Source organism: Thrips palmi, unplaced genomic scaffold, assembly GCF_012932325.1.
Source record: "Thrips palmi isolate BJ-2018 unplaced genomic scaffold, TpBJ-2018v1 HiC_scaffold_3, whole genome shotgun sequence".
Taxonomy (NCBI): Eukaryota; Metazoa; Arthropoda; class Insecta; order Thysanoptera; family Thripidae; genus Thrips; species Thrips palmi.
Window position 1 is genome coordinate 9,507,004 of NW_023144630.1, and position 24,992 is coordinate 9,531,995.

Genomic DNA, 24,992 nt, shown 5'->3' on the forward strand with positions numbered 1-24,992 from the left:
TATGGTAAAAGTGCCAACTTCGGTATGAGAAACGACAATCCCATACGTGATTCGGAAAATTCCTATGCTTTCCGTTCTTTCGCCAATGCGCTGTAGTAAAAATCCGAACAGAGTATAGGACTTTGATTTCCTGTACTCGTGTTCGTTTTTCCCCATACTTTTTAGTAGAAATCCTGTTACTTCAGCCCGTTGTATACTGATTTTCCTACAACGCATTAGTAAGAATCCCAAACATTTCTGAAATATTTTTCAGGAGAGAGGGGACAAAAACGGACATTCAATATTGATAACAGGCTAAAGGCACAATGACTAAGGCGGCAAAGCTGCTCAGAGAAATGTACACACTAAATGATCCAGGAAGCGGAAGAAGGGGATAACTCAATTTTGGCCATTTTTCAGGAGAAACAAAAAACTGTTAGCAGGGAAAACTAAAACAAAACAAATGAATGTTGCAGATGTTAATAATTTCAAAAAGCATTAGTAAAATTTTGGAAAACAAATCAAAAGTGTAAGGTCACTCCGTAGAGGATTTCTGCGACTTATCACTTTCCGTTGAAATGGAAAACAGAGTCAGCTCACCTTATATTTCCTAAACAAAGTGGAATTTGGAGACAAGTCAAGTGGAACAATAGTCTGCATAAAGTGTATGTTACTCTGGTGTATTTTTTGGACTTAGCTCTTTTTTCCAACTTGAAATTTAAAATTAAGGGGGGGTTAAGTTGAGTTGAATCTTTTTACACAAGATTCATAAAAACACAAGTTGAGTTATATCCTTTTGCCAATTTGTCAAACGGACTCATGTAGACTAAGGTTGAGTTATCTCCATTTTCCAATGAAATTTAGACCGTAAAAGGGGTTAAGTTGAGTTATACCCTTTTTCCATGTGGATTTTCTCCTAAACTGCTTGGAATTCAGTCAAATAATTTGGTGTAATGATGTAAACCATTCTAAGGCACAATAATAAAATAAAAACTCAATTTGGGGATAAGTCAAGTTATTCCCTTCTTCCGCTTCCTGGATCAAATGTCATGGGACTTTTTTTGTCCCACGATTTATGCAACTTTAAGCACATCCGACGCTGATTCAATTTTGTTCCCGTCTGGTGACACATTTTGTCCGGCGCCAGTTGCAACTTGTACTTTCACTAGACAATTTGTCCCGCCTGGCGGACACAAAATTGCATCACCACCGGATGTCCTCAAAATTGCATCATTCGTGGGACAAAAAAAGTCCCATGACATTTAGTGTGTAAACAAAAGCTCATGTGACGTCAAACCGTAGTATAGAAATTGGCACTAGACGATTCGTTAAAACCGGTTTAAACTTGTTTTGTATCGTGTTCTGACCCATTATCACATATGGTGTCAGATAATTTCGACTTATTCAGTAAAACCTGAAGGGTTAGTCTCTGAAAATCGCGGCAACTCTGAGAACTATTCATGTAATTAGATGAGCCGTGGTTTTAAATCCTTTCAAAGTGTAACGTGATTGGCTGAGCGATAGCGAAGCCTGTTACCACTGTAAATCCAAAGGCAATACTTTTAGTACCTTTTTTGACGATACAATTAAGTATCGCCAATTAACGGCCATACGGAAAAGTATTGCCTTCAAAAGGCGATACACAAAAGTATCGCCAAAATTTGGCGATACTTTGGAGTATTACCACGATTTGGCAATAAACGTCGAACAAATCAAGGGGTTTAATGCCGTGGTTTTGGCAATATCCAAAAGTATTGCCAAACGTTGGCGATACTTTTTTGTATCGCCGTTCTGAAGGCAATACTTTTCTGTAAGGCCGTTTATTGGCGATACCCAATAGTATCGCCAAAAAATGTACTTTAGTATCGCCTTTGCATCTGCAGTGATATCATCTGTTGCTTTGTAAGTGTCAGCCCTAGCCGTTGGCTTCCAGTTTTAAACAAAATATGACATTAAAGTCGAGAAAAAACGCTAAGAACAAGATCATTAGTTTCTGGCTCTGTTTTATCATTTTTTACGAATTATTTAATGTTTGAGTGCGCCTTTCTCTAGTTTAGCAGAGTAGTAGTCGCTTCAATAAGTATTTTGGTGATGTCATTGACATATTTGTGCGTTACTCGCTGAGTTTTCAGACCCTTTGGTGGCGTCCTTGATTTAGCATTCTGTTTGCCTCCGGCTTGTGGCTTAAAATGATAGATATGACTTCTATTAAATCCTTCACCGGATTTTTGTTTTTTGATTTCGTAACGTACTTGCAGTGTTTGTGTCGCATCCTATTGACGCATGTATCCCGCTAGTCCAAGTATCCACAGTGGCAAAAAGCTACGGAAAATTCTGTAAACGGCTTGTGGTAATTCTCCGTAGCCCCCTTGTCAGTATTCTCCGTAGGCTCTTACAGTATTTTCCGTAGAAGCGCACAGTACTCTTCGTAGGACCTTACAGTGATCTCCGTAGGACTATACAGTCTTCCAGGTCCTACGGAGAAGACTGTGCGGTCCTACGGAGAATTCTGTAAGAGCCTACGGAGAATATTGATAAGAGGGCTACGGAGAATCCTGGCAAAAAAATTAACAGAATTTTCCGTACCTTTTCGCCACAGTGTCCCGGGTGCTTACAGGTTATGTTGACATGGACTTCAGCAGCAGCCCTGGGAAGGGCGAAGCAGTACGCGGATCACTTCAAGTGAGTTATTGTATAGTTTTATCTTGTGCGAAAATGAGATAGAAACTGATGCTGGGGTCATCAATGTATACATTTATGTGTTGTTGCAGCTGGCAGTTACTCCAAGAAAGCTTGACGCTGCCTTTACATTACTCTATATGGTCCCTGATATGCAGCCTCCTATTGTAAGTGCTGACCATCAATTAATTGGGACCTCAACACTAACGTGCTCCAACACCAAGAAGCCGCCCGAAAACCCAGAAGGGTTGGTGAGCATACCTGCAGTTGGAGCTAATTGGAGCTGCTCATCTTCCCCCCATTGGGGCCTGAGAAATATCAGTCAAATTTGTTACTTGAACTCGACCATCCAAGTAAGTTTCTGTTCTTTAAATTTTCATATAATATTTGATACTCTAGTTTTTCTATTCTTCCTTTTTTTTGTTTAAGGCACTTTTCCACTTGCCACTATTTATTCAGTGGCTTCGTCATGATGAAACTCATAGGTCTACCTGCTCCTCCAAGAATTGTGTTTCATGTTGTCTTTACTCAATTTTTGACCACATGCACTCTATGACCGTTCATGATTTAAACCATCTCATCCAGCACCTTTCCAGTGAGTATTCTGGTTTATCAACCAGGTTTAATGGCTTCATATTTTTGCCATTAATTTTAATTCAATGTGAATTCAATGTCCCAAAAACCGTAATGAAAGTTATGTATTTCCTCTAGTTAGTGCTGATAATTCTTTGCTGCTCACAGGTGTTTTCCCCACAGCAGATTTGGAGAACAACAGGATGCACATGAACTTCTAATACACCTCTTGGAGGCACTATCGTCAGAGTTCATTCTTCGTTTTCCCCGAGAGCAGTAATTGCTCACTTTCCTTCATTGGCTGAGCGATAGCGAAGCCTGTTACTCCAGTGGGGTTGAAAAGTTTTGTCTGTCTGTCTGTCTGTCTGTCCGCACTACTCCTCCTGAACGGCTCGGCCGATCTCAATGAGATTTTGCACACTTTTTTTATATGTCCTTGGCTCGGCACACGCGAAATTTTACTATCCTAGCTCAACTGGTTCGGTTTTTATAGCCGAAAAACATCTAAAAAACGGCGAAAAATCGAGTTTTCTGCAGGCAGGTCACTTCTGTCTAAAAGAAAGGGGGTCTGGGGGGCGGAGCCCCCCAGCCTCGACAAGTTAAACAGTGACAAGGGTCAAGATCGTGTTATCTGTAGATGAAGCAACTCTATCTAGAATGAAGGGGGGTCTGGGGGCGGAGCCCCCCAGCATGCAACAAGGTAGAAGTAACCAACGGTGGACAAGCCATTGCCTGCCGAAGGCAGGCTAGCGCCGCAGGCCAAGGTAGGTACGCCAGGCGCGGATTGGAGGAACAGGCAGCGACATATCGCGAAGCCTGTTACGACAAGACGCGGTCTGGCGTAAACCTACCTTGTATTTTTTGAAGAGCTGCTATCGTGCTCCTTTCGCATGTGGAGGTCTTGGTTGGAGAAGCAGAAGGGAGATTACACGATTAAAAATAATTTTATCTCCAGCCCTGCCAAAGCTGCTCAGACCAATTTTTCCATGAGTGATCTTGAAAACAACTTCAGAAGGGATGATCGTTTGACTGCAACGTATGCAAATCTGTCTCAGGTTATTGGCTGAGCAATAGCAAAGCCTGTTACTCCAGTGGGGTTGAAAAGTTTTTCATGTCTGTCTGTCTGTCTGTGTGCACTACTCCTCCTGAACGGCTCGGGCGATCTCGGTGAGATTTCGCACACTTTATGGGTATGGCCTTGGCTCGGCACACGCAAAATTTCATTACCCTAGCTCAGTTGGTTCAGTTTTAATAGCCGAAAAACACCTAAAAAACGGCGAAAAATCTAGTTTTCTGCAGCCAGATTACTTCTGTCTCGAAGAAAGGGGGGTCTGGGGGGCTCCGCCCCCCGCCTCGACAAGTTGAAAATTAACGAGGGTCAAAATCGGGTTTCCTAGCGTGGTCCACGCTACCTACCGTGGACTTTGATTTGCAGTGAAGTCAAAATCGAAAGGTCGTGTTTGAGAACCGAGTTGAGAACGGTGCGGACTAACCTGTCGCTGGTGACTACCTTCTTCCAGAATACCTGTGGAGAGTGCAATAAAATTTAAGAGGGTTTTTAAGAATTACATTTAGGAACTTTTAAAACTTTTCACCGTGCACTGTAGGTGCATCAAATGTCCTGCATGTCCCGGTCTGCAGGATGAATCTGCTTCGTGATATGGCCATCATGCGGATGAATGGTCGTTTTGAACACAAAACACGCTTGCGGGCTCGCCTGAAGCGTCTCGCAGCTTCGTGCCAAAATGCTACAAATACTGCGAGTAGAGTGCAGAATGTCGAACGAGTAGTTTCTCGATGCACGAAGAATGTGAGAGACCGCAGTTAAGGAGCTAAGTTGCATGTAAAATCTCATTCTGAACTCATTTAATTTTCTCACAAACAGGAACCAGTGTGGCGCCAGTGTGACGAAAAGCTCCGGAAAATTCCGTTATCAGCTTGTGGTAATTCTCCGTAGCCCCCTTGTCAATATTCTCCTTAGGACCTTACAGTGATCTCCGTAGGACTATACAGTCTTCCAGGTCCTACGGAGGATACTGTAAGAGCCTACGCAGAATATTGATAAGAGGGCCACGCAGAATCTTGGCAAAAATATTAACAGAATTGTCCGTACCTTTTTGTCACAGTGGGGGAAATATATTAAGGACTACGCTTACCAATTAAAATCTATAGACATGCATTTAAATTCCTTTGAGATTTTCAGTATAAACAAGGTAGGTTTACGCCAGACCGCGTCTTGTCGTAACAGGCTTCGCGATGTGTCGCTGCCTGTTTCTCCAATCCGCGCCTGGCGTACCTACCTTGGCCTGCGGCGCTAGGCTGCCTTCGGCAGACAATGCTTGTCCATCATCAGTTACTTCAGAACTGTTGCATGCTGGGGGCCCCCAGACCCCCCTTCATTCTGGATAGAGGTGCTTCATCTACAAATTACACGATCTTGACCCTTGTAACTTTTCAACTTGTCGTGGCTCCCCCTTTCATCCAGACAGGGGAGGTCTACCGACAGAAAACTCGATTTTTCGCCGTTTTTTAGGTGTTTTTCGGCTATAAAAACTGAACCACTTGAGCTAGGATGGTGAAATTTCGCGTGTGCCGAGCCAAGAACATACCTAATAACCCTGCAAAATCTCAGCCAGATCGGCCGAGCCGTTCAGGAGGAGTAGTGTACACACACACACACACAGACAGACAGACAGACACACAGACAGACAGACAAAACTTTTCAACCGCACTGGAGTAACAGGCTTCGCTATCGCTCAGCCAATTAAGGGGGCAGTCTCGTCCCTGTACCCTTTTTAGGGGGGTTTTTCCCCCCCCTCTTTTGATGACGATGATTTTTTAAATATACCTCTTAGAGACAAACGGTAAAAACCAAATGGAAGAACGGAATTTTTACAACATTTTCAAAAAAAAATATTTTGTTTTGTCTTCAGTTGTAAGGGAGTTATAGGGAATGCAACAAAAGCCGACAAAACATACAAAATTTCACTGCGCGACAATTTTCTCCGGAAGTTCTTAACTTTTTGGCAATCGGTTTGCGGCATCTTGAAGATGAAAAAATCCTCTTTATCTTAACCTACAATCGTCCATATAGCCCAAGGATTACACTTTTTAAAACGTAACCAAAAACCTATACAAACTTAGGAACGGTTTTAATTTAGGTTTCCCTTGGGCTACATGGACGATTGTAGGTTAAAGTAAAGAGGATTTTTTCATCTTCAAGATGCCGCAAACCGATTGCCAAAAAGTTAAGAACTTCCGGAGAAAATTGTCGCGCAGTGAAATTTTGTATGTTTTGTCGGCTTTTGTTCCATTCCCTATAACTCCCTTACTACTGAAGACAAAACAAAATATTTTTTTTTGAAAATGTTGTAAAAATTCCGTTCTTTCATTTGGTTTTTACCGTTTGTCTCTAAGAGGTATATTTAAAAAATCATCGTCATCAAAAGAGGGGGGGAAAACCCCCCTAAAAAAGGGTACAGGGACGAGACTGCCCCCTTAAAGCAAGTGTGCTGCAGCAATAATATAAACTCGTTGAACGGGGTAGGCATTTTACGCTGAACCCTCTTTTGCCGATTGTTTCCACCCACGCAATGGCAATTCAAATTTCCCACGTCACCTTTTATTATAAACATACAGCTCAAGGAGACATGGCCATCAATTTGCTATATGAGCAGTTGCCAAAATTCGGGGCACTTTTGAAGGCCATAGAACCGCAAGAAAAAAAATGTGGAAAAGTCGGCTTTTTTCTCGGCCAATTTATTCAGTGATGTCCCACGACTTATACCTGAACGCAGTCGAGCTCCCGGTGCAATATTGCAGAAAGACCAAAAAGCCCCTATCAAAAGTGTAGGGGAAAGACACGGAACGTTACAGAAAACAGCGGGATACGGAACGTTACATTTTCATTCAAACAGGCCTAGTAACTCTCTTGCTATGAATTAAAATACGCCATTTGGTGTGAGCACCTGTTTTAAGATTCCTCAACACGTCCCGAAAGAACCATGTCTCTGGTTGGTCTATAACTTGCCCGGGGAACAGAAAAGCATTTTAAAATCATGGTCGGACACTACCGAAACATAACCTATAAAACAAGATTCTGAGCTTTCTATTAACTTCTCAGAGTTCCCGTTTGCACCATTCGACGGCAAAAATGCTACAGATTAATCTGATGACAAGGCCGAGAACTATCAGTGGAGTGCAACGCGAGAAACCGTGATAATTCACATGTAACGTTCCGCAAAGTCAACCACGGAGGACATTTTGCGTTTACAGATTGCACCCAAATCGAGCTCGTAAAAACGTGTTCAGTAACATGTATCTGATAGATAAAATAATAAAGTTTCCGAATATCTTCTCAGAATCGTTCTACGTTCCATATTAGCTGAAATATAAGCATCGAAACTTTGAATTTATGGACGGGGGACATGCCGGAACGTTACAAAATGACCCTTTGGAGCACTTTATCGACATCTTCTGAATTGAAAAAGTGGTGACTTAAGATGGATAAGAGTGGGCGACGTTGAGCCCAATACAACGCACCAAACCGCATCTCAATACGTTGAAAAATAACGATTATAGAGCCAAAAGACACGAAAGATACCCTTATTTTGGCAACTGCTCATATCATCGCCTACGTAAAATAGTGACAAGATTAAACTTACCTCCGACCTTGTCTTCGGGTTTAATGTTGCGCGAAGCCAGGAACTGCCATGACTTCTTTTATATTGGTGTAAAACCATGTGTACCCAAAAGCTCCTAGATCCCACGCTCGGAGGCCATCCGCAAGATGTATATTTTCTTATTGGTTAACACTGCTCCAACCACCTGAAGTTAGTCAGACCCAGCCATATGTGCAGAAGTTCTTTGTTCCATGGTAGTTCCTCGGTCCATCATGTCATCAATCCTCCCCTCCATCGTAATGTGGACTCTCGTACCGCTTCTGATCTCCGATCACGTCCGATGCAAAAACATCAATACTTATGCCGTACGTCCAGGGAAGTTATGTTTCTACGTTCGGTCTCGTCAGTCTGAACGGTCCCCTTCTACTTGCTTAAATGGACAACTTTGTACGCATAAAATCCAAGGGAAGGACAGCGGGACAGTCTATGTGTCTCACGCTTAACAGTGTGAGCCACATGTGACTGTCTAACACTTTGATTTGCAGTGCTCCTGGCTCAATACGTACGGCTTCGTCCACATTGAAATCTGAAAATAATTTCATCCTTGTAGTGGGTACAGATTTTACCTCAAAAACTACAATTTGTCTTTGAACAGATACGATTTTGTCCTCGGAATTGAATGCGCACAAAGTTGCATCCAGCAAGGCACAATGTTCATTTAGTTTGTGTTCTGTGTTTTCTTTTGTTTTGACCTCACAGGTGTTCGTAAGCACTGGAAATTCTGTGGCCGACTGTTCGATCCTCACAAAGTTGTATGTTTCTAGGGGCCGTTCATCGCTTATGTCCATTCGGCTACGATGTGCCCATCGGATAGAACCATTTCGCATTTCGTCCGCTTTTCCCACTTCAACCCAGTCCGACCTTTCGATCTTCAAAAAATGTGGGGAAATGTGACATTCAATTTAAATTTTACGGACAATTTTTGGGTAAGGCAAACACGTTTCTCCTCAAAATTTGGTAACAAATTTATGAGGGTTTAGGTTGATGTTGCGAAGCTGGGCGGTTCCATCTCAATTAAGTAAAAATGTGGGATGAGCGCATGAATGTAGCTGATATTCGCTGGAAAAACCGTCCTCAGACACAGCGACCCATGTACCTTACCTTCGAACACGGTGCAAACCAGTTCAAAGTGGGTTCTCTGTCAAAAACGAAAACAAAGTGCTCCCATCACTGGGCAAAAGGTGGCCATCACTTGGCAAACTGTACTGATATTTTGGTTAATATTTTATTAAAAAATAAATTTATTTTTGCTGGTTTTCAACCTTAACCTGTATTCTATCCTTCCTGAAAATTTTCATATCGGTACGACGTGCGGGACACTCAGTAAAGGGGTTGAAGGCGCATCAGTGCCCTAAAAGCGGCCATTACTGGGCACCTTACCCTACACCAACGTGTAACGGTATTCGTCTCAAAATTAGGAAATCCAGTCAAAAAAAAAAAAAAAATAAAATTGGGTGTTTGATTTTTCCCCGCCCTGACTCTAAAGAGTTACATCACATTTCAGTCACGGATTGATTGGGCACTACGAGCGAACAACCAATGGAAAGAAAACTTCTACATCATGGATTTCCCTAAAACCGGATGCAGCGCATTGCGTGATCACATACCCGACCTTTTCCGGACACTAGCGAAACTCAGCGGGGCACCGACGGACAAGAGGACAGCCTGTGTCATTCCTGCGGTATCTGATCCATGAACCGGAAGAAGGGGATAACTCAATTTTCATTATTTTTCAGGAGAAACAAAAAACTGTTTGCAGGGTAAACTAAATCCAATCAAATGAATGATGTAATTGTATTTTTGTCAAAAAAGCCTAAGAATTAACTGTGAATATTTTCCAAAGTGTAGCATCACTCTGTAACCGGTTTCTGGGTATTTTTTTTAAATGAGACACTTTTCGGATTCGATGTCACCGATTTCGCTCATTTTTGGTGGATCGTCACCAATTCGGGTCTAGTTGATGTATGCAAAATTTGAGCCGATTCGGTCTAGCCGTTCCCGAGTTCTGGGCATGGGTCATTTTGATGGTTTTCGTTAAAATTAGTGACAAGTTTCAGAAAAGTTCAACTATATCGGCCAATTTTCAAGCTATCGAAAAAACGAGACTACCGCTAAAAAGAGCATAAAAAAGGAATAGATCCCGCGCTCGGACACGTTTCTAGCGAGCATAGTTTTTGCAGTGAAGTGTCTCAAAGTTTCCGATTTTCATTTCAACACCACCAAAATACCTCATCTTGGATTTCCTTGGAAATTGGTGAAAATGCTCCTTATTCCTTCTTCTTAAAGGGGCAAAAGAGTTTCGCCCGGAATTGCACCTCAGACAGTTTTTTAGGGGGTCAAATGTGTGTTTGGGGGCCTAAAAACACCTCAAAAGTGACCCAAACGGGCATCGTCGCGAGCCCACCGCGTTCGTATCACGCGCCAGTAGTCCTGCCATGGTAAATTTTTCATACTCCAGCGTCCCAATGTTTGTTGTTCGACTTAGGTTATGGGGAAAATTCCAGGGGATTGGCACGACCTGAATCTCATGTCGTCAGAACTTGATGAAAGTTGGCTCAAATGTTATCCCCCGGAAAGTAAACACCTACGAACCCATGCTTCGCACCACACTGTAAAAAAAAATCCTGAAATTTCAGAACAATTTGTTCAGTTAGACTTCGCAGTCTGAATTGGTAGTCAGATATTTGAATTGGTTTTTGAGACTAGAAAGTCTGAAATTTGAGATCACACTAGTCAGTCTGAATTTTGAGCACAAGGTCGGAAAATTTTGTTCATGTTTTTAGACTTGTCATCCTGAAACTCGTTTTCATAATTTGGCTGAGCGATAGCGAAGCCCTTGCCGTGTTTGGGCGCTCCGAAAAGTGACTGGTCGTGCGTCTGTCTGTCTGTCTGTATGTAATCACTCACGTTTCTCAGCAACTACTGAACGAATAGTATCCAAATTTCACACCTGATGTCTCCTAAACATCCTACAGGGGGAGTTTATCTCAGATTAACAATTATCATCGTTTGAAATATTCAAAACATCATTTTGAACTAGGTAATTAGCGTGTTTAGGTTGGTAGCAGTGTGTGGCTGACCAATTTCTCATACCGGCTGCCGCGCTTGCAAGCCGTCTGCAAGACGGGACGGCACTTATGCAAATAAACAAACTAAAGAGCAAAGGGGTTCTCAAATAGGTACTGAGATAGTTTTTTAACATTCTAGAATGATTGAAACCCCCAGCCAGAAATGAAAAATCGATCAGAGGTCGAATCGAGGTCTAGAGCGTCGAGCATAGGGGGAAGTCGATTTCAGCATCGAGAATTGTCGGATTTCGAATGTCACAATTTCGTCACGACGCCGTTTTTAACACGTAGCTGAAACGTGTCACCACCAAAGAGAGGCATTCTCACGATGTTTTAGGGGAGAATATCAGAATGACGTCGAAACTAGGTCGAAACTAGGTCGACGTGTAAGTTAACATTGGATGACTCGTAGAAATGAAAGTACTGTATCTTTGGAGAACTTTTTTGGTGTGGAACAGTTATGTAAACACTTTGCACACTCCTGAATGCCGTACCCCGACACAAATTCTAAGTCATGCTTCGAAAAATGGTCTCTTAACTCACGGTTTGAAAATGCGTTTCTCATTGCCGTGAACAACATATCAAAATATGGCGACAAGTTTTTTTCAGTCGTTCAAAAAACTTAGAAAAATTTTTATGCCGGTTTACGCCTACCTTCCGCCGTTGTTTTTCGTGCCAACCTTAAACATGAAAAGTCCGGTAAAGGCCAGCGTTAAAGGTTGATTTCATCCCCAAGAACACTCGTCTTAATTCAACAGGTAATAAAATAAGAATTTTTTCATGGCTTGCGCCAGTATATACATCTGTTAGGTCATTGTTTCAATCGTGTTATTTTGATTTTCAGCGTTGGCTATGCTTTGCAGTGGCATCCATCTTTCAGACAGCTTTCGACTTCCGACTTCCTGTTTCCGCCCTCATGTATTGCCATAGTCATTGCGCAAGAACGCATTGCGTCCAAAGACAATGTAAGTATTGCGTCATTGCTCTCGAGCTTTGGATTTATCGTCATCGTCTCTTGTTATCGGTCGCAATCTACATCGACTCATTGAAACGTTCGTATTGCGCGTCAACTCATCCGCCTTTCTAAGGCAGCGTTCACGCACATTTGCTGGTGTCGTAGTTTAGGCCTAGCGGTCCCTTTCTTCATTGTCTTCATGCCTTTCTTGTGCATGGTTCTACATTATCATTGAACGCTTCGCAATATTTTCAACTGTCCTTCACCATTACTCTTCTGAGGAAGCTCAATGTCATTGAATTTGTAAGTGGTAAGCACCTAACCTTTCCTAACCTCGCCCGGCGTCAATTGTGCTGCCAAAGTACTTTGTAGAACAAAGAACATTTCTCCATGTCTGAGTGTTCACCGCGAGACGCAAACAGATCGATTTTGTAGCCCACTCGTTTAAATCTTTTCAGAATGTCAGAAACCTGTCTGAAAGCCTGATCAAAATTCACGCTCCTCTGAAGGCTGAAAACTTCTGACAATCAATATCAGAGTAATTTTTCAGAATTTCAACTTTTAAAGGTGCGCGAACTTTGATCAGGATTTCAGACATGTTTCGGACATTCTGACAATTTACATGAGTGCCTGTAAGTTTGAAAGTGTCTTGTTATCGTTTTCTTACTTCTTTGTTATTTACAGTGCCCTGTCCTGCTGATTTACTGTTTGGTCCCGTTTTCTGCTGAGGACACCATGGAAGTTTCACTGGATAAACCTGTAAGCATTTAATCTCCTTCAAGCCATCTCCATATTTTGGTGTAGATCCATTTGCACCAAATATGTCTGCTCCATTTAAGCGGGCCCTTCACCGCAAAGCTTGCAGGGAGAGTTCCAAGCGGATACGCTTAGATTGTTTGCGGGTTGAGCTGGGCAGGTCAGAGGATTCTGCTAGGACTGTTCATTCTGTGCTGCCTCCTGTCAATGTTAGAGGTCAAGAGGTCCATCCCTTGACTCTATCGCTGAGGTGGATGAGATTGAGGATGATGTCTGTGGCGCAGATGTGGATCATATGACGTCCAATAACGTGCTCAGTGTTATTCATGCTGGTGAAACGGCTATTATGGAAGATAGCAACTGTTCTGAATCTGACCGAAGTGGCGTTGATGATGTTGACGACTTAAGTGATGATGCTGATGAAAGGCCTGTGTTCAAGTCTGAGGCTGAGAAGGAGCAGTATGTTATTGATTCAGTTCGTGAGTGGGCTCAAGAGCCTGGTGTCTTGTCAATGACCAAATTGGATCATTTATTGCACAGGCTAAGTGTTGTGTTCCTAACATGCCTTTGACCTACACCACTCTTTTTGCTTGTGAGTACAATTTTCCAATTTGTGAGCTGCCAACAGGTGGTGAGTTGTGGTACAAAGGCATTCGGGCCAATCTTGATAAGCTGAAGCTTGCAGAGTACCTTAAGAAGTATAACAAAGTTACTTTGGATATTGGCATTGATGGTTTACCTCTCAACAAGAAAGGGAATCCCTCTAAATTGTGGCCAATTCTAGGCCATTTAGTTGGCACTGTCAATGCTCCATTTATCATCGCTGCTTTCAAATGGACCCGGGATCCTCAGGATGTTAATTCTTTTATGTCTGATTATGTCAAAGAAGTTCAAGATTTATTTATCAGTGGATATACTTTTGAGGGAAAGGAGTACCAATTTGAAATCAGATTCTACATTTTAGATGCTGTAGGAAGGCAGTTTTTGAAGTGCATAACGACTCATGGTGGGTTTGCTGGCTGTGAAAAGTGTGAAGTATGGGGTGAGAGCTATCGTTCCAGGCTCATTTACCCGGATCTTGACTCCCTGCTCGCACGGATGAGTCCTTCCGCCTGCGCACTCAGCCTCGACACCACAAGGGAGTTTCTCCTCTTGAGGCCTGTGGCACAGGAATGGTGTCTCAATTCCCGTTAGACCCAATGCATTTGGTCTGGGGAGGCGTTGTGAAAAGGCTCTTAGACACATGGTTAAATGAAATTGGTGTATGGAAATTGCATAATGTAGTTATTGAACTAATTTCTGAAGTGTTTCTTTTTCTCAAGCCTTATTGCCCTGCTGACTTTAATAGAAAACCCAATTCTTTAAAGTACATTAAGAGTTTCAAGTGTACTGAGTTTCGTAGAATTGTTCTTTATGATGGAATCCTGGCCTTCAAAGACTTGATTGATGACAATATTTACAGGCACTTCCTCCTTCTCCATGCTAGTTGTTATGTCATGTGTAGTAAGACACTCTACACTCTGCATCGTGAAACTGTGGTTGAAATGATCCAATCCTTTATCTCTCATTCTTCTGTAATTTATGGAAAGGAATTTGTTGTGTACTGTGTACACTCACTAAAACATCTACCCAGTCAATGTGATCTTGGTTTCACATTAGACGACTTGACAGCATTTAAGTATGAAAATAGACTTAAGTCTATTAAAGAGGCTCTAAGAAATGGTCTTCATACCTTGCAGCAATTGGCTCGTAGAGACGAAGAAAAAAGTTCAGGTGATGTCAATCTTGCTTCAAAGCCATGTCATGTCACTGTGTCTTTAAAGCACAAAATTTTAAATGAAGTTATTGATGGCCATCAGTTTCGAAAGTTGAAAGCTGGGAGCCTCATGCTGCGGGTGGGGAAGGCCAATGGTTGTTTCAAGACCAAGGATGGAAACATTATTGTCCTTCAGAATATTGTCAAGAAGCAGCTTAAAATTTATCTTGTTGGGTGTAAGTTTGGGTGTCAAGAAGATTTTTATGACTACCCTCTCCCATCATCGCAATTGGGTATCTTGAAAGTATCTGGGTTAGGAAGAGAGAAGCTTGTCTACTGCTTAAACGATGTTGCTAGCAAGTGCTACTTAATGCCAGATGGGAACCATTTTTTGTGTGTGCCCATCCTTCACTCTTCAGAGTTGATGTGATGGGCACTTTTCACGAGTCAAGTTCCTGCTCTCATTGTACTCAATTTTTCCAGTTTGCCATCCTCAAGTTTCCACCTGCTGAAGATGAAGAATCCATGGAAGTCGGCTTGGCAAGCTGGCTGGTTGGAGGTGCAGAGTGCCTTAGCGACGAAATGGATGGGATGACTTTCTGGCCAGAGTCAAAGAATGTAACAAACTATGTCAAAACTCAACATCCTCATGACCCTCTCTGGAAGACATACCCTGTCAAGGTCCTACGTTTCTATGGTAAGTTACTGGTCCTCTGTATGAAGTTTCATCCTCTGTTAATTTCTTTTAATACTTTGAACTCTTTGTCCATAGAAACTTATGTGAAAGCAAGGGAGGCCTTACCCAAATTCATAGCGGACTCAAATTACGACACTGAGGTTGAGTGCAGCCTTCCCAAAGGACGTGGCAAGCGGATAAGGTTTAAACCAGCTTTCCTTGAATCTTCTGATGAAGATGAAATTGTGCCAGTGAAAAAGTCACGTCAGTCTGTTCCTCCTCCACCACCTATCTCAACCACAACAAAGGTTCGGAAGGGGCAGGGTTCAGCAGAAGATGTCAAGAAGAAAGCCAGAGAAGATGTAATGGCTCGGTTGAAGGCTGCCAGGGCTGCAGCTGCCGCAAAGATGGCTCAGTCTGCAAGGCTGTCGCCCTTGAAGGCTGTGGCCAGGATTTCACCAGCTAAGTCCCCAATCAAGGCCAATAATTGGGAGGTTACTGAAATGCAAGTTAAGGCTCAGGCTCAGGTACATGTGGATGTAAGTCAACAATAATATTTTGAAAGTACAATTTTTCTTACAAGCATGTGTCACATATTTTTTGTTTGCTAAAATTGCAGGCCACTGCACCCATTTCGCCTCTAAATGTTGCTTCATCAACTCGAAGTGTTGGCTCAGACATTCTCGCTACACCTACTCAGATGAGTGTTGGTCTAGTCACTCCGAACTCCAGGAGCGGACCTGCTTCGGATTTCTCTTCTCTGTTTGACAATGGTGAGATGCTGGATGTATCCATGGATGAAGAGGACCCTGAAGCCATTCTGACTGACACACCGGTTAGTAGTGCTGCTTCATTTTAAAAATTATTTGAAAGGTGCCACATTAAATGAGTCATTGCTGTTTCAGGTCACTCCACTGAAATCTCCTTCACCCAAGAGAGACCAGAGGTCACTGCTTGAACGGACTAAGTCATTCTACATCTCGCCATTATCCTTTGAGAGGCAAACTTCTTTAACTGAAAGAGGGAATCTAGTTACTCCCACCAGAGGGACCTCCAGTCCCCTGAAGTCGGTTCATAGGAACAGAACATCTCCTAAATCTAAGTTGGCTGGTACTTCCTCTGCTGGAGGTGGCCTCTCAAAGTTAGATGGGCGGATCAACCTCTTCCCTCAAGGAATGAATGCAGGTAGGTATTCTGGTAGGCTGAAGTCCTAAGACTGAGAATTTCATTATACAATCTTATGACCTGAATGCTAATGATGTCTTCTGTTCATCCAGATGATAGGCTGAAGGCACTGCAAGTTTCTGTGAGCCGCTTGAACATAGATGTTCACGAAACTTCACAAAAAATTGATCTTATTCTCATGAATCTGAGCCGTCTGCAGAGGGCCCTGGTTCCTAATGAAAATAGGCTGACCATGCCCGCCAACATGCCAAAGCTCCCTCTTGAAGACCGTACTCAGCTGAATCATTTTGAAACGTTCTTGGGGGAAAATGACTTAAACTTGGCAGCTGTGGTAAGTACTAATACTTCTATTGATTTTTATGTGGCTTGTCTGTCTGGTTCTTTGTCTTAAACTGTTTTTCTGTTTTAGTGTGACTACATGTCCAATTATATTAAGACATCTGTTACTGAGCCAGAGCGCAAAAGTGCAACCAACATTTTATCAAAGCTCCTAACCAACGACTTAGCAAAGGAAATGAACTTGGAAGGGGGAAACAAGAAGATTGCTTTCAGAAGTCTTAACCTTTACAAGGTGTTCCAAGGTGTGTATACTTCCAGTAGCATTTTATAAAATCGATGCTGATACTGCACCATTTCCAAAGCGCTTATTTCATCAACAGTGTTATAATTTTATTTCTGGTTTCAGGTACCCTTCAGACAGCATTCCCTGACAGCGATCTTATTACTGCTGAACAGGCATTGAAGAATTGGCTTAAAGATGCCAAGTGGCGCAAGCAACGTGTGCCTGATGCTGCCTAAGTGATCATTTTTGTCCTTACATTACTGTTATGTTCCTTGCATCTAAATGCCTGTTTATATTCTTTTAATTTTGCTGAAATGTTCTGTGATTCTATGTAGCACAATATTATTTAGTTACCCTGATAGATATAAGGGCTACTTTGTACCTTGAATTTCAGAAAAATGCTACTTTTTTGTTTTTTTGTTCCTTTTATTTTCTGACGTGTTCTCAGTTATTCTCTGTAGCTTTAGTAGGTAATGTTGTGAATTCAAACTACTCCTTACATCAAATTGTAGCAAACTGTTTGTTTGTAGTCCCCTTATTTTTGTGAAATGATTTGCTCTCAGCTTGAATGTAATCCTGCAAGATTTTGAGGCTACTTGTTTACCTTGAACTTAAGGAATATCTTTTTATGTTTTTAATATTCGTGACGCATGTTCTCGAGTCATTCCCTGCAGCTTTCTTAAGTAATCGCTATTAATTTTTTTTTTGTTACTTTGTTCTTATAATTTTTTTGAGGTTGTCAGTCATTATCTGTAGCTTTAGTAGGTAATTTTGTGAATTCAGACTTCTTCTTACCCTTAAATTGTGGCAAACTGTTTGTTTGTAGTCCTTTTTTATGCAAACTTTGCTGTTAGCTTAAGAACGCAATCCTGGAAAGTATTGGGGCTACTTGGTTCCTTTATCTTCAGGAATATCTTTTTGTTTTTAATATTCTTGATGCATGTTGTCAGTCATTCCCTGTAGCTTTCTTTGATAATCTGCTACTATTATTTTTTGTTGTGTTGTTCTTTTAATTTTTCTGAGGTTGTCAGAGTCATTTCTGTAGCTCTGATAGGTAATTTTGTGAATTCAAACTACTCCTTACATCAAATTGTAGCAAACTGTTTGTTTGTAGTCCCCTTATTTTGTGAAATGATTTGCTCTCTGCTTGAATGTAATCCTGCACGATTTTGAGGCTACTTGCTTACCTTGAACTTAAGGAATATCTTTTTACGTTTTTAAAATTCTTGACGCATGTTCTCAGTCATTCCCTGCAGCTTTCTTAAGAAATCGCTATTAATTTTTTTTGTGACTTTGTTCTTATAATTTTTCTGAGGTTCCCAGTCATTATCTGTTGCTTTCATAGGTAATTTTGTGAATTCAGACTACTTCTTACCCTTAAATTGTGGCAAACTGTTTGTTTGTAGTCCCTTTATTTTGTGAAGAAAATTCCTATTTGCTCTTGGTCATTCTGTTGGCTTAAGCGTAAAAACCCTTTATGTTTGAGATCGGAGGTAATTTTTATGTTGTAACGCCTGATAGTTTCAACATTCCTTGTTTAGGAATTTGTTAAAGGGTGTTTTGTATTGAATTGCAATACAGGGTTGCTTGCACAGGAATTTTTTTTTTAAATGTTTATGTCCCAGCTATTTTTATGGGTAATTTCCGAAAAGTTTCGTTTCCTTGTATTTTTACGTTTCAATGTTCTCTTTGAAAAATATTTAAAACAAAATATCTTTTTTCAATCCTTTTCTTTTTACGGGGTGCAATTGGTGGAATTATTTTGGGACTTTTTGCTCTCCCGCTAAAAAAAAATTTTTTTTAGTGACTTTATTTCAGGGGGCGGGGGTTTTTGGACCACAAACCCCCAATCGTAAAAAATTTCGACTTAACGTCGATCCCCCTCCTCGAACTCGAATCGACCTCGGATCGATTTTTCATTTCTGGCTGGGACCATTCCGGGGTGTCAACAGAGGAAAATACGGAAACTAAATGTGAGAATGGTTTACGTGTTTCGTTCCCCTCTTCCCCCTCCCCCGTCACAGGGGAACAGGTCAGTGCACTGAGTGTAGTTGTGGATAGTAAGAATGTTTTCTTTGCCTTTGTGTGCATCTACTGATTTTATTCTCTCTGATACTATCCTAATTTTTAAAATTCATAGTAAATAAAGTCAGGTAAATGCATGAATAACTTTTGTTGAAATTCGAAGACATGTTAATTGTCTTGGTTTGTCTCGGGGAAATGACACTCTATTGCAATGCTGCAAGCTAACATAAATATTCTAGTACTTACATCTATTGATTAAAAGAATCCATCAATAGATGTATTTTGTGCAATAAATAATCCATATATTTAGTGCTAACAGATTTTGAACTGATATTGGGTTCAATGAGACGATTCAAATTTTGAGCGGTGGGTGACTTGGTAATTGCTTTTAATGGGACGATTCCTTTCACTTCACCAAAGCTTGTGTCCGACAACTGGAACCAAGTATTGGTAATGATTTGAAAGCTGGCTTTCTGAATGTAAGCCCAATGTTAATATTATACTGTATTCTTTTACTCTAAAGATAAAATATCACGAGGCATGAATAAGGTAAATTAAGGTGGCGTATTGAACAACAAGTGGCCTCTGCATTTAACTTCATGAGACGATTCACTGAATTCGACAAAACTTGTTCTCCGTCGAGTGCTTCAGATCAGCCTGCCCTAAACTGAGTCACTTAATAAAAACTATGATTACATATTCCAGTCTATATTGTTCAATTCACTGGTTTTAAATGAAAGAATGACAAAAGGCTTCTCAAATATAACTAATAAATTTGTGAATTCATTAGTTTGAAGAAAAAGATGTATCGAATAGTGAGTCAAGCAGACGAGTAGCTAATTAAGCGATTCAATGCTGGCAATAGAATGTTACTCGACTGAAGGAATCGCATTGGTGTGGCATTAGGGTATTGGTGACGACAAAGGGTGATCCATGAAGACAAACCCAGACCCATTCTTTACCCATTATTGATCAATTTGATATCAATATTTTTCAATCGAATCTCATATTCATTCTTGGAGTTTTTGGAGTGCTGATTATGAAAACCACTTCCATCTCTACTCCAGACTTATATTTTCATCTCAAATTAGGTCATTTCGGACCAAAATTTTCAGGTCGAGTTTTATATTGTTTCCTGCAGTGTTTGATGAGCTGAACTCAAAAATAACTTCCAAATTTTTCCCAGACTCAAGCTTTACCCAATTTTGACCAAATTTGGACCAAAATTTTTGAATTGAGTTTGATGTTGATCCCAACAGTTTTTTGTATGCTGATAACGAAAATCACCTCCATTTCGACTCCACACTTATATTTTCATCCCAAATTAGGTCATTTTGGACCAAAATTTTCAAATCAAGTTTTTTATCGTTTCCCGCAGTTTTTGGTGCGCTGAGCTCAAAAATGACTTCCAAATTTTTCCCAGACTCACGCATTACCGAATTTTGACCGATTTTGGACCAAAATTTTGGAATCGAGTTTGACGTTGATCCCAACAGTTTTTTGTGTGCTGATAACAAAAATCGCTCCCATTTATACCCCAGACCTACATTTCACTCAATATGAGCCCACAAGCTGCAGTCCGAAGTGCACAAATTCGCATCGCTCAGCCACACTACGCGCCCACTCAAAACGGCGCGTACCCCTAGTTTCAGTATGGAAGTTTTCACAGATTGTGTACCAATAGACCATGGATTCTACACTCTCATCGCAAGTACGTGACGTCACGTTGAAACGAACGTGACAAAGTGACAGGTTTGTTTTAGCGTCACTCGTTTGAACGTGAACAAGCTAATTTTTGGCCGATTCACATGCAAACGAATGTGACAAAGCTGAAACGAACGTGACATTTTGTCACATTCGTTTCAGCGTGATGTCGCGTACTTGGAATCAGAGTGTAGTCGTGGCCAAGTGAGGAACAAGAAGAATCACAAAAGTGTACTTTTGTGCACTTTTACTTCAAAATGTTAAGTCGGGGGGTCAGAGTACGGAGTGATCACTTGTCAGTGGTGAATGGAGGACGTGGTCAGTGAGAGTGTGGTCGGCTGTCCTAGACCCGCATTTATTAGAGAATAGTTTCATTAACTTCTACCAAGCAAGGAGGGGGTCTAGGACAGAAGAAGAAACAGAATGTTTTTGGCGATGCTTTCACTACGAACCAAACTGTTTCCTAAGAACACACTTGCATGCTTACATTTACACACGCAGGGTTGCCACGCGTCACGGAAATCGTGGAAATGTCATGGAAATCGGCCACAGTGTCGGTGCAATGGAGTAATGTGGACCTCGGTTGAGTCACTTCCATTTTCCGATAAAATTTAGACCATAAAAGGGGTCAAGATGAGTTATATCCATTTTTCGTGTGGATTTTCTCCTAAACTGTTAGGAATTGGGTCAAACAATTTGGTGTAATGATGCAAACCATCCTGAGGCACAATCACAAGATAAAAACTCAAATTGGAGATGAGTCCAATTATTCCCTTCTTCCGCTTCCTGGATCAAATAGTTAATATTGTCGCCTTCCACGCAGTCCTCACGCACGCCCGCCACTAAGCCACATAACCTAAGTCGAACAATAAACATTGGGACGCTGGAGTATGAAAAATTTACCATGGCAGGACTACTGGCGCGTGATACGAACGCGGTGGGCTCGCGACGATGCCCGTTCGGGTCACTTTTGAGGTGTTTTTAGGCCCCCAAACACACATTTGACCCCCTATAAAACTGTCTGAGGTGCAATTCCGGGCGAAACTCTTTTTCCCCTTTAAGAAGAAGGAATAAGGAGCATTTTCACCAATTTCCAAGGAAATCCAAGATGAGGTATTTTGGTGGTGTTGAAATGAAAATCGAAAACTTTGAGACACTACACTGCAAAAACTATGCACGCTAGAAACGTGTCCGAGCGCGGGATCGATTCCATTTTTTATGCTCTTTTAGTGGTAGTCTCGTTTCTCGGTAGCTTGAAAATTGGTCGATTTAGTTGAACTTTACTGAAACTTGTCACTAATTTCAACGAAAACCATCAATATGACCCATGGGGGGAACGGCTTGACCGAATCGGCTCAAATTTTGCACACATCAACTAGACCCTAATTGGTGACGATCCACCAAAAATGGGCGAAATCGGTGAGATCGAATCCGAAAAGTGTCTCATTTAAAAAATAATTACCCTTCTGTGATTCAAATCTTTACGTTGGAATTGACTACGGAACCATGTTTACTTAGTTCTCCCAAACGAGGTGTAGTTTGGAGACAATTCAAGTGGAGCTGAGGTCTTCGTCTTCGTAGAGTCTGTATTTCTGTGGTACATTTTTTGAGTTACCTCTTTTTCCAACAAGTGATGGGGAGTTCAGTTGAGTTGATTCTTTATACATTAGATATATAAAGACACAAGTTGAGTTACCTCCTGCCATTTTGTACAATGGGCAGATTCCAGACCTAAAGGTCAAGCCATTTGCCAACACCTCATGGATTTGGACCAAAATTGGTATACCTATACCTTTTAAAACAAAAAAAAAATTGATGAGTTTTTTTTTGTCGTTAAAAATAAAAAACGTTTTTAGTTTATTTGACGTCATCACCGAAAGTGCTCTAAACTTCACCAAAAACTCATCATATGTTCTCTTTTCACCTGCCAAGTGCCAATACTGTTAACTTAATACTTTGGGGGATATCATGGATTACGAGTCCAAAAATTTGGAACCAGAAAGAAATAATGCAATTCCAGTTAGTTTGCTCTTAGTTGTAATGAGTCAAATTGACATCATCCTGATGTCACATTTCCAGAGGGTGACTAAATTTTGTCATTTTTCAGTCACTTGATGTCAATGAGACTATTTTCTGTTCTTTGGGATACTGAGTACACACTTCAGTTTGCAGAGTTCGTTACTTTTGCTGAGCCTACTGGATCGACAATCATTTGCTTCTTTCCAGGGATTCTATGAATTCATCAACGAACCAGTCAGCTGGCTTCTTCCACCCCTGACCGTGTTGCCTTATGGACGCTACCGAGTGCGAATGAAAAGCCGAACTGACAGCGACAGCAGGGCCACCTCACGTCTCTGTCTGGAAGTTGACTGTGAATTCGTGCCAAAGCCTCATTCATAGCCAGAGTCTTGTGAGAATCAAAAGATCCTTCATTGCACGAGTAAGTCAAAGGCATCAAAACTACACCCTTTAGGACATAAACAGTCTGTTATTCCCTTTAAGGGCGTGAATCGTTTAATGCCCTTGGGAAGGGCGTAAATGGTATAGAACTTTCAAGGTGAAATTTTGACGCCCTTTTAAGGGCATTAACGATTCACACCTTTCCACGGGCCTAAATCATTTACGCCCTCTTAAGGGCATAATTTTAATGCCTTTGTCTCTCTAGTGTTACCTCGTAAGGGCATCATAACGCTGTCGTCAAAGTTATAACCTGTAACCTCTTAAAAAGGACAAAGTTATTCTATGGCCTGTCGAATTTGTATTTAGAAATACTAGCATCAGTCCATACGAACGTTGCCTTACGTTACGTTATGAGAGCAGTGTTCGCTATATTTCAGTGGGAAACACAAGTGGCTCGACTAGTCTGCCATCATTGCAGTAAATAACAGGAAAAGTAGCGATATACATCGGCAACTTTGGCCCGTCCCGTACATTCAGAAACGTACGAATTTCTCCTATGTTTGACCCTGACGGGAATTAAATCTGAGTCTGGGGTTAAAATAAATGTCGTTTTCGTCATCAGCACCCTCAAAAACATCAGAAACAATGCAAAAACTCGAAAAAAAAAGAATGTTCCAAAAATACCCCGCCGGGATTTGAACCCGGGTCCGAACTTCTCCGATTTGCTCGAAACTGGCACCATTGGTTTTCTCTCGTCGCCCCGATTCCAAAAATACCCCTACATGCCCTCCTAGCTGCATCCGTTGCCGAGATCCTCCTCGACCCCATGTAGACCATGATGCACCTGCAGCAGCGCCCCCGGGGCTCGGATCGGATTTGCTGCCACCGGGCGGTTCTTAGGGTCACCCAAGGAGGCTGCATACCAAATTGGTCAAGATCGGACCACGGGAAGTCCTCGGACGAACGAACGAACGGACGAACGAACGAACGAACGAACGAACGGACGCACAGCATGCATCATACTATATGCCCGTCCCTCCGTCATTTTTTTACAAAAAATAAACGGGACGGGCCAAAAAATCAGCCTTTCCGAATCCTATCTTTCACCAATCGCCAATACTGAAACCCACGTCTCATGACCGGATTTTCGAACCTAGATTTCGACCCCAATGCGACACCTAGCGGCAAACCTGCGAATGACAGGCTAGGCATACCACTCAGGAATGAACAATTTGATGGGAGAAGGAAATGGCGTTCATCATAATTCTACAATGGTATGAGAATAAAGAGATTAAGGCTAGAGCAAATCGTATATTATTAAACATTTAAACATGTATGCAATATTCCGTTAGATTACATACACTTACACGAAACTTCATTGAATGGCTTAGGTCATGTAATTTCATAAACAAGGTCAAGCGAATGGACGTTTCATCACAATGCAATAAATGTAAGGTTCCATTAAAAATAAGGACGTTTTATGAAAAATAATTTTATATACGTCATGAAATTTCATTTATTTCGACGGTAATTGCTTTTAAACCATCCGAATTTTTAGTATTATTTTACGTGCTGCTTATTCGTAGCACTTTCCTAGTACGATTATGTTTGCAAACAACACTGAAAAGTCAAAGGAAGGAATTCATTCCATCCTAGGGGAAAGAAACAAAGTCTCGCCATTCTGTGGCGAGAAACGAAAGTCTCACCATGTTTTTGGTGAGAAACAAAAGTCTCACCTTTTTTTGGCGAGTAACAAATGTCTCACCAAAATATGGCAAAAAATGGATACCGGGCATTATATCCCAGTCAATTACTGCCATATTTTGGCGAGACATTTGTTTCTCGCCAAACAATGGTGAGACTTCTGTTTCTCGCCACAGAATGGCGAGATATTTTTGTCTCAACAAATTTGGGCCATCAGTCTCGCCATTCAATTTTCAGTGAGTGGACATTGCTGGAGAGGGCCAGATTTTTCATTGTGTCACATTCTCA

The 24,992-nt window shown here is 41.4% G+C and overlaps 3 protein-coding genes across 5 annotated transcripts; all 3 read left to right on the forward strand.

Moving 5' to 3' along the window:
* The first annotated feature begins 4,999 nt into the window (after window positions 1–4,999).
* On the forward strand, window positions 5,000–24,277 carry LOC117647935. 2 transcript variants are annotated; one of them, XM_034389927.1, is made up of 6 exons: window positions 5,000–5,041; window positions 8,112–8,218; window positions 8,678–8,839; window positions 9,418–9,594; window positions 22,827–23,040; window positions 24,158–24,277. In XM_034389927.1, the coding sequence occupies exons 1-5, from the start codon at window positions 5,029–5,031 to the stop codon at window positions 22,998–23,000; spliced, it is 633 nt and encodes a 210-aa protein (XP_034245818.1). In that variant the 5' UTR covers window positions 5,000–5,028; the 3' UTR covers window positions 23,001–23,040; window positions 24,158–24,277. The 2 variants fall into 2 exon arrangements, 1 of the variants encoding a protein (XP_034245818.1); XR_004587844.1 differs by having other exon boundaries at window positions 5,002–5,074.
* On the forward strand, window positions 12,027–17,865 carry LOC117647931. Of its 2 annotated transcripts, none has more exons than XM_034389918.1 (9): window positions 12,027–12,246; window positions 12,621–12,695; window positions 14,932–15,145; window positions 15,221–15,663; window positions 15,744–15,959; window positions 16,030–16,309; window positions 16,402–16,640; window positions 16,719–16,890; window positions 16,995–17,865. In XM_034389918.1, exons 2-9 carry the CDS (start codon window positions 12,672–12,674, stop codon window positions 17,105–17,107), a joined length of 1,701 nt encoding a protein of 566 aa, XP_034245809.1. In that variant the 5' UTR covers window positions 12,027–12,246; window positions 12,621–12,671; the 3' UTR covers window positions 17,108–17,865. The 2 variants fall into 2 exon arrangements, with proteins under 2 accessions (XP_034245809.1, XP_034245807.1); XM_034389916.1 differs by having other exon boundaries at window positions 12,027–12,239.
* Window positions 12,926–14,921, forward strand: LOC117647933. Its single transcript, XM_034389926.1, has one exon. It carries the CDS (start codon window positions 13,865–13,867, stop codon window positions 14,876–14,878), a length of 1,014 nt encoding a protein of 337 aa, XP_034245817.1. The 5' UTR covers window positions 12,926–13,864; the 3' UTR covers window positions 14,879–14,921.
* Window positions 24,278–24,992: the final 715 nt, after the last annotated feature.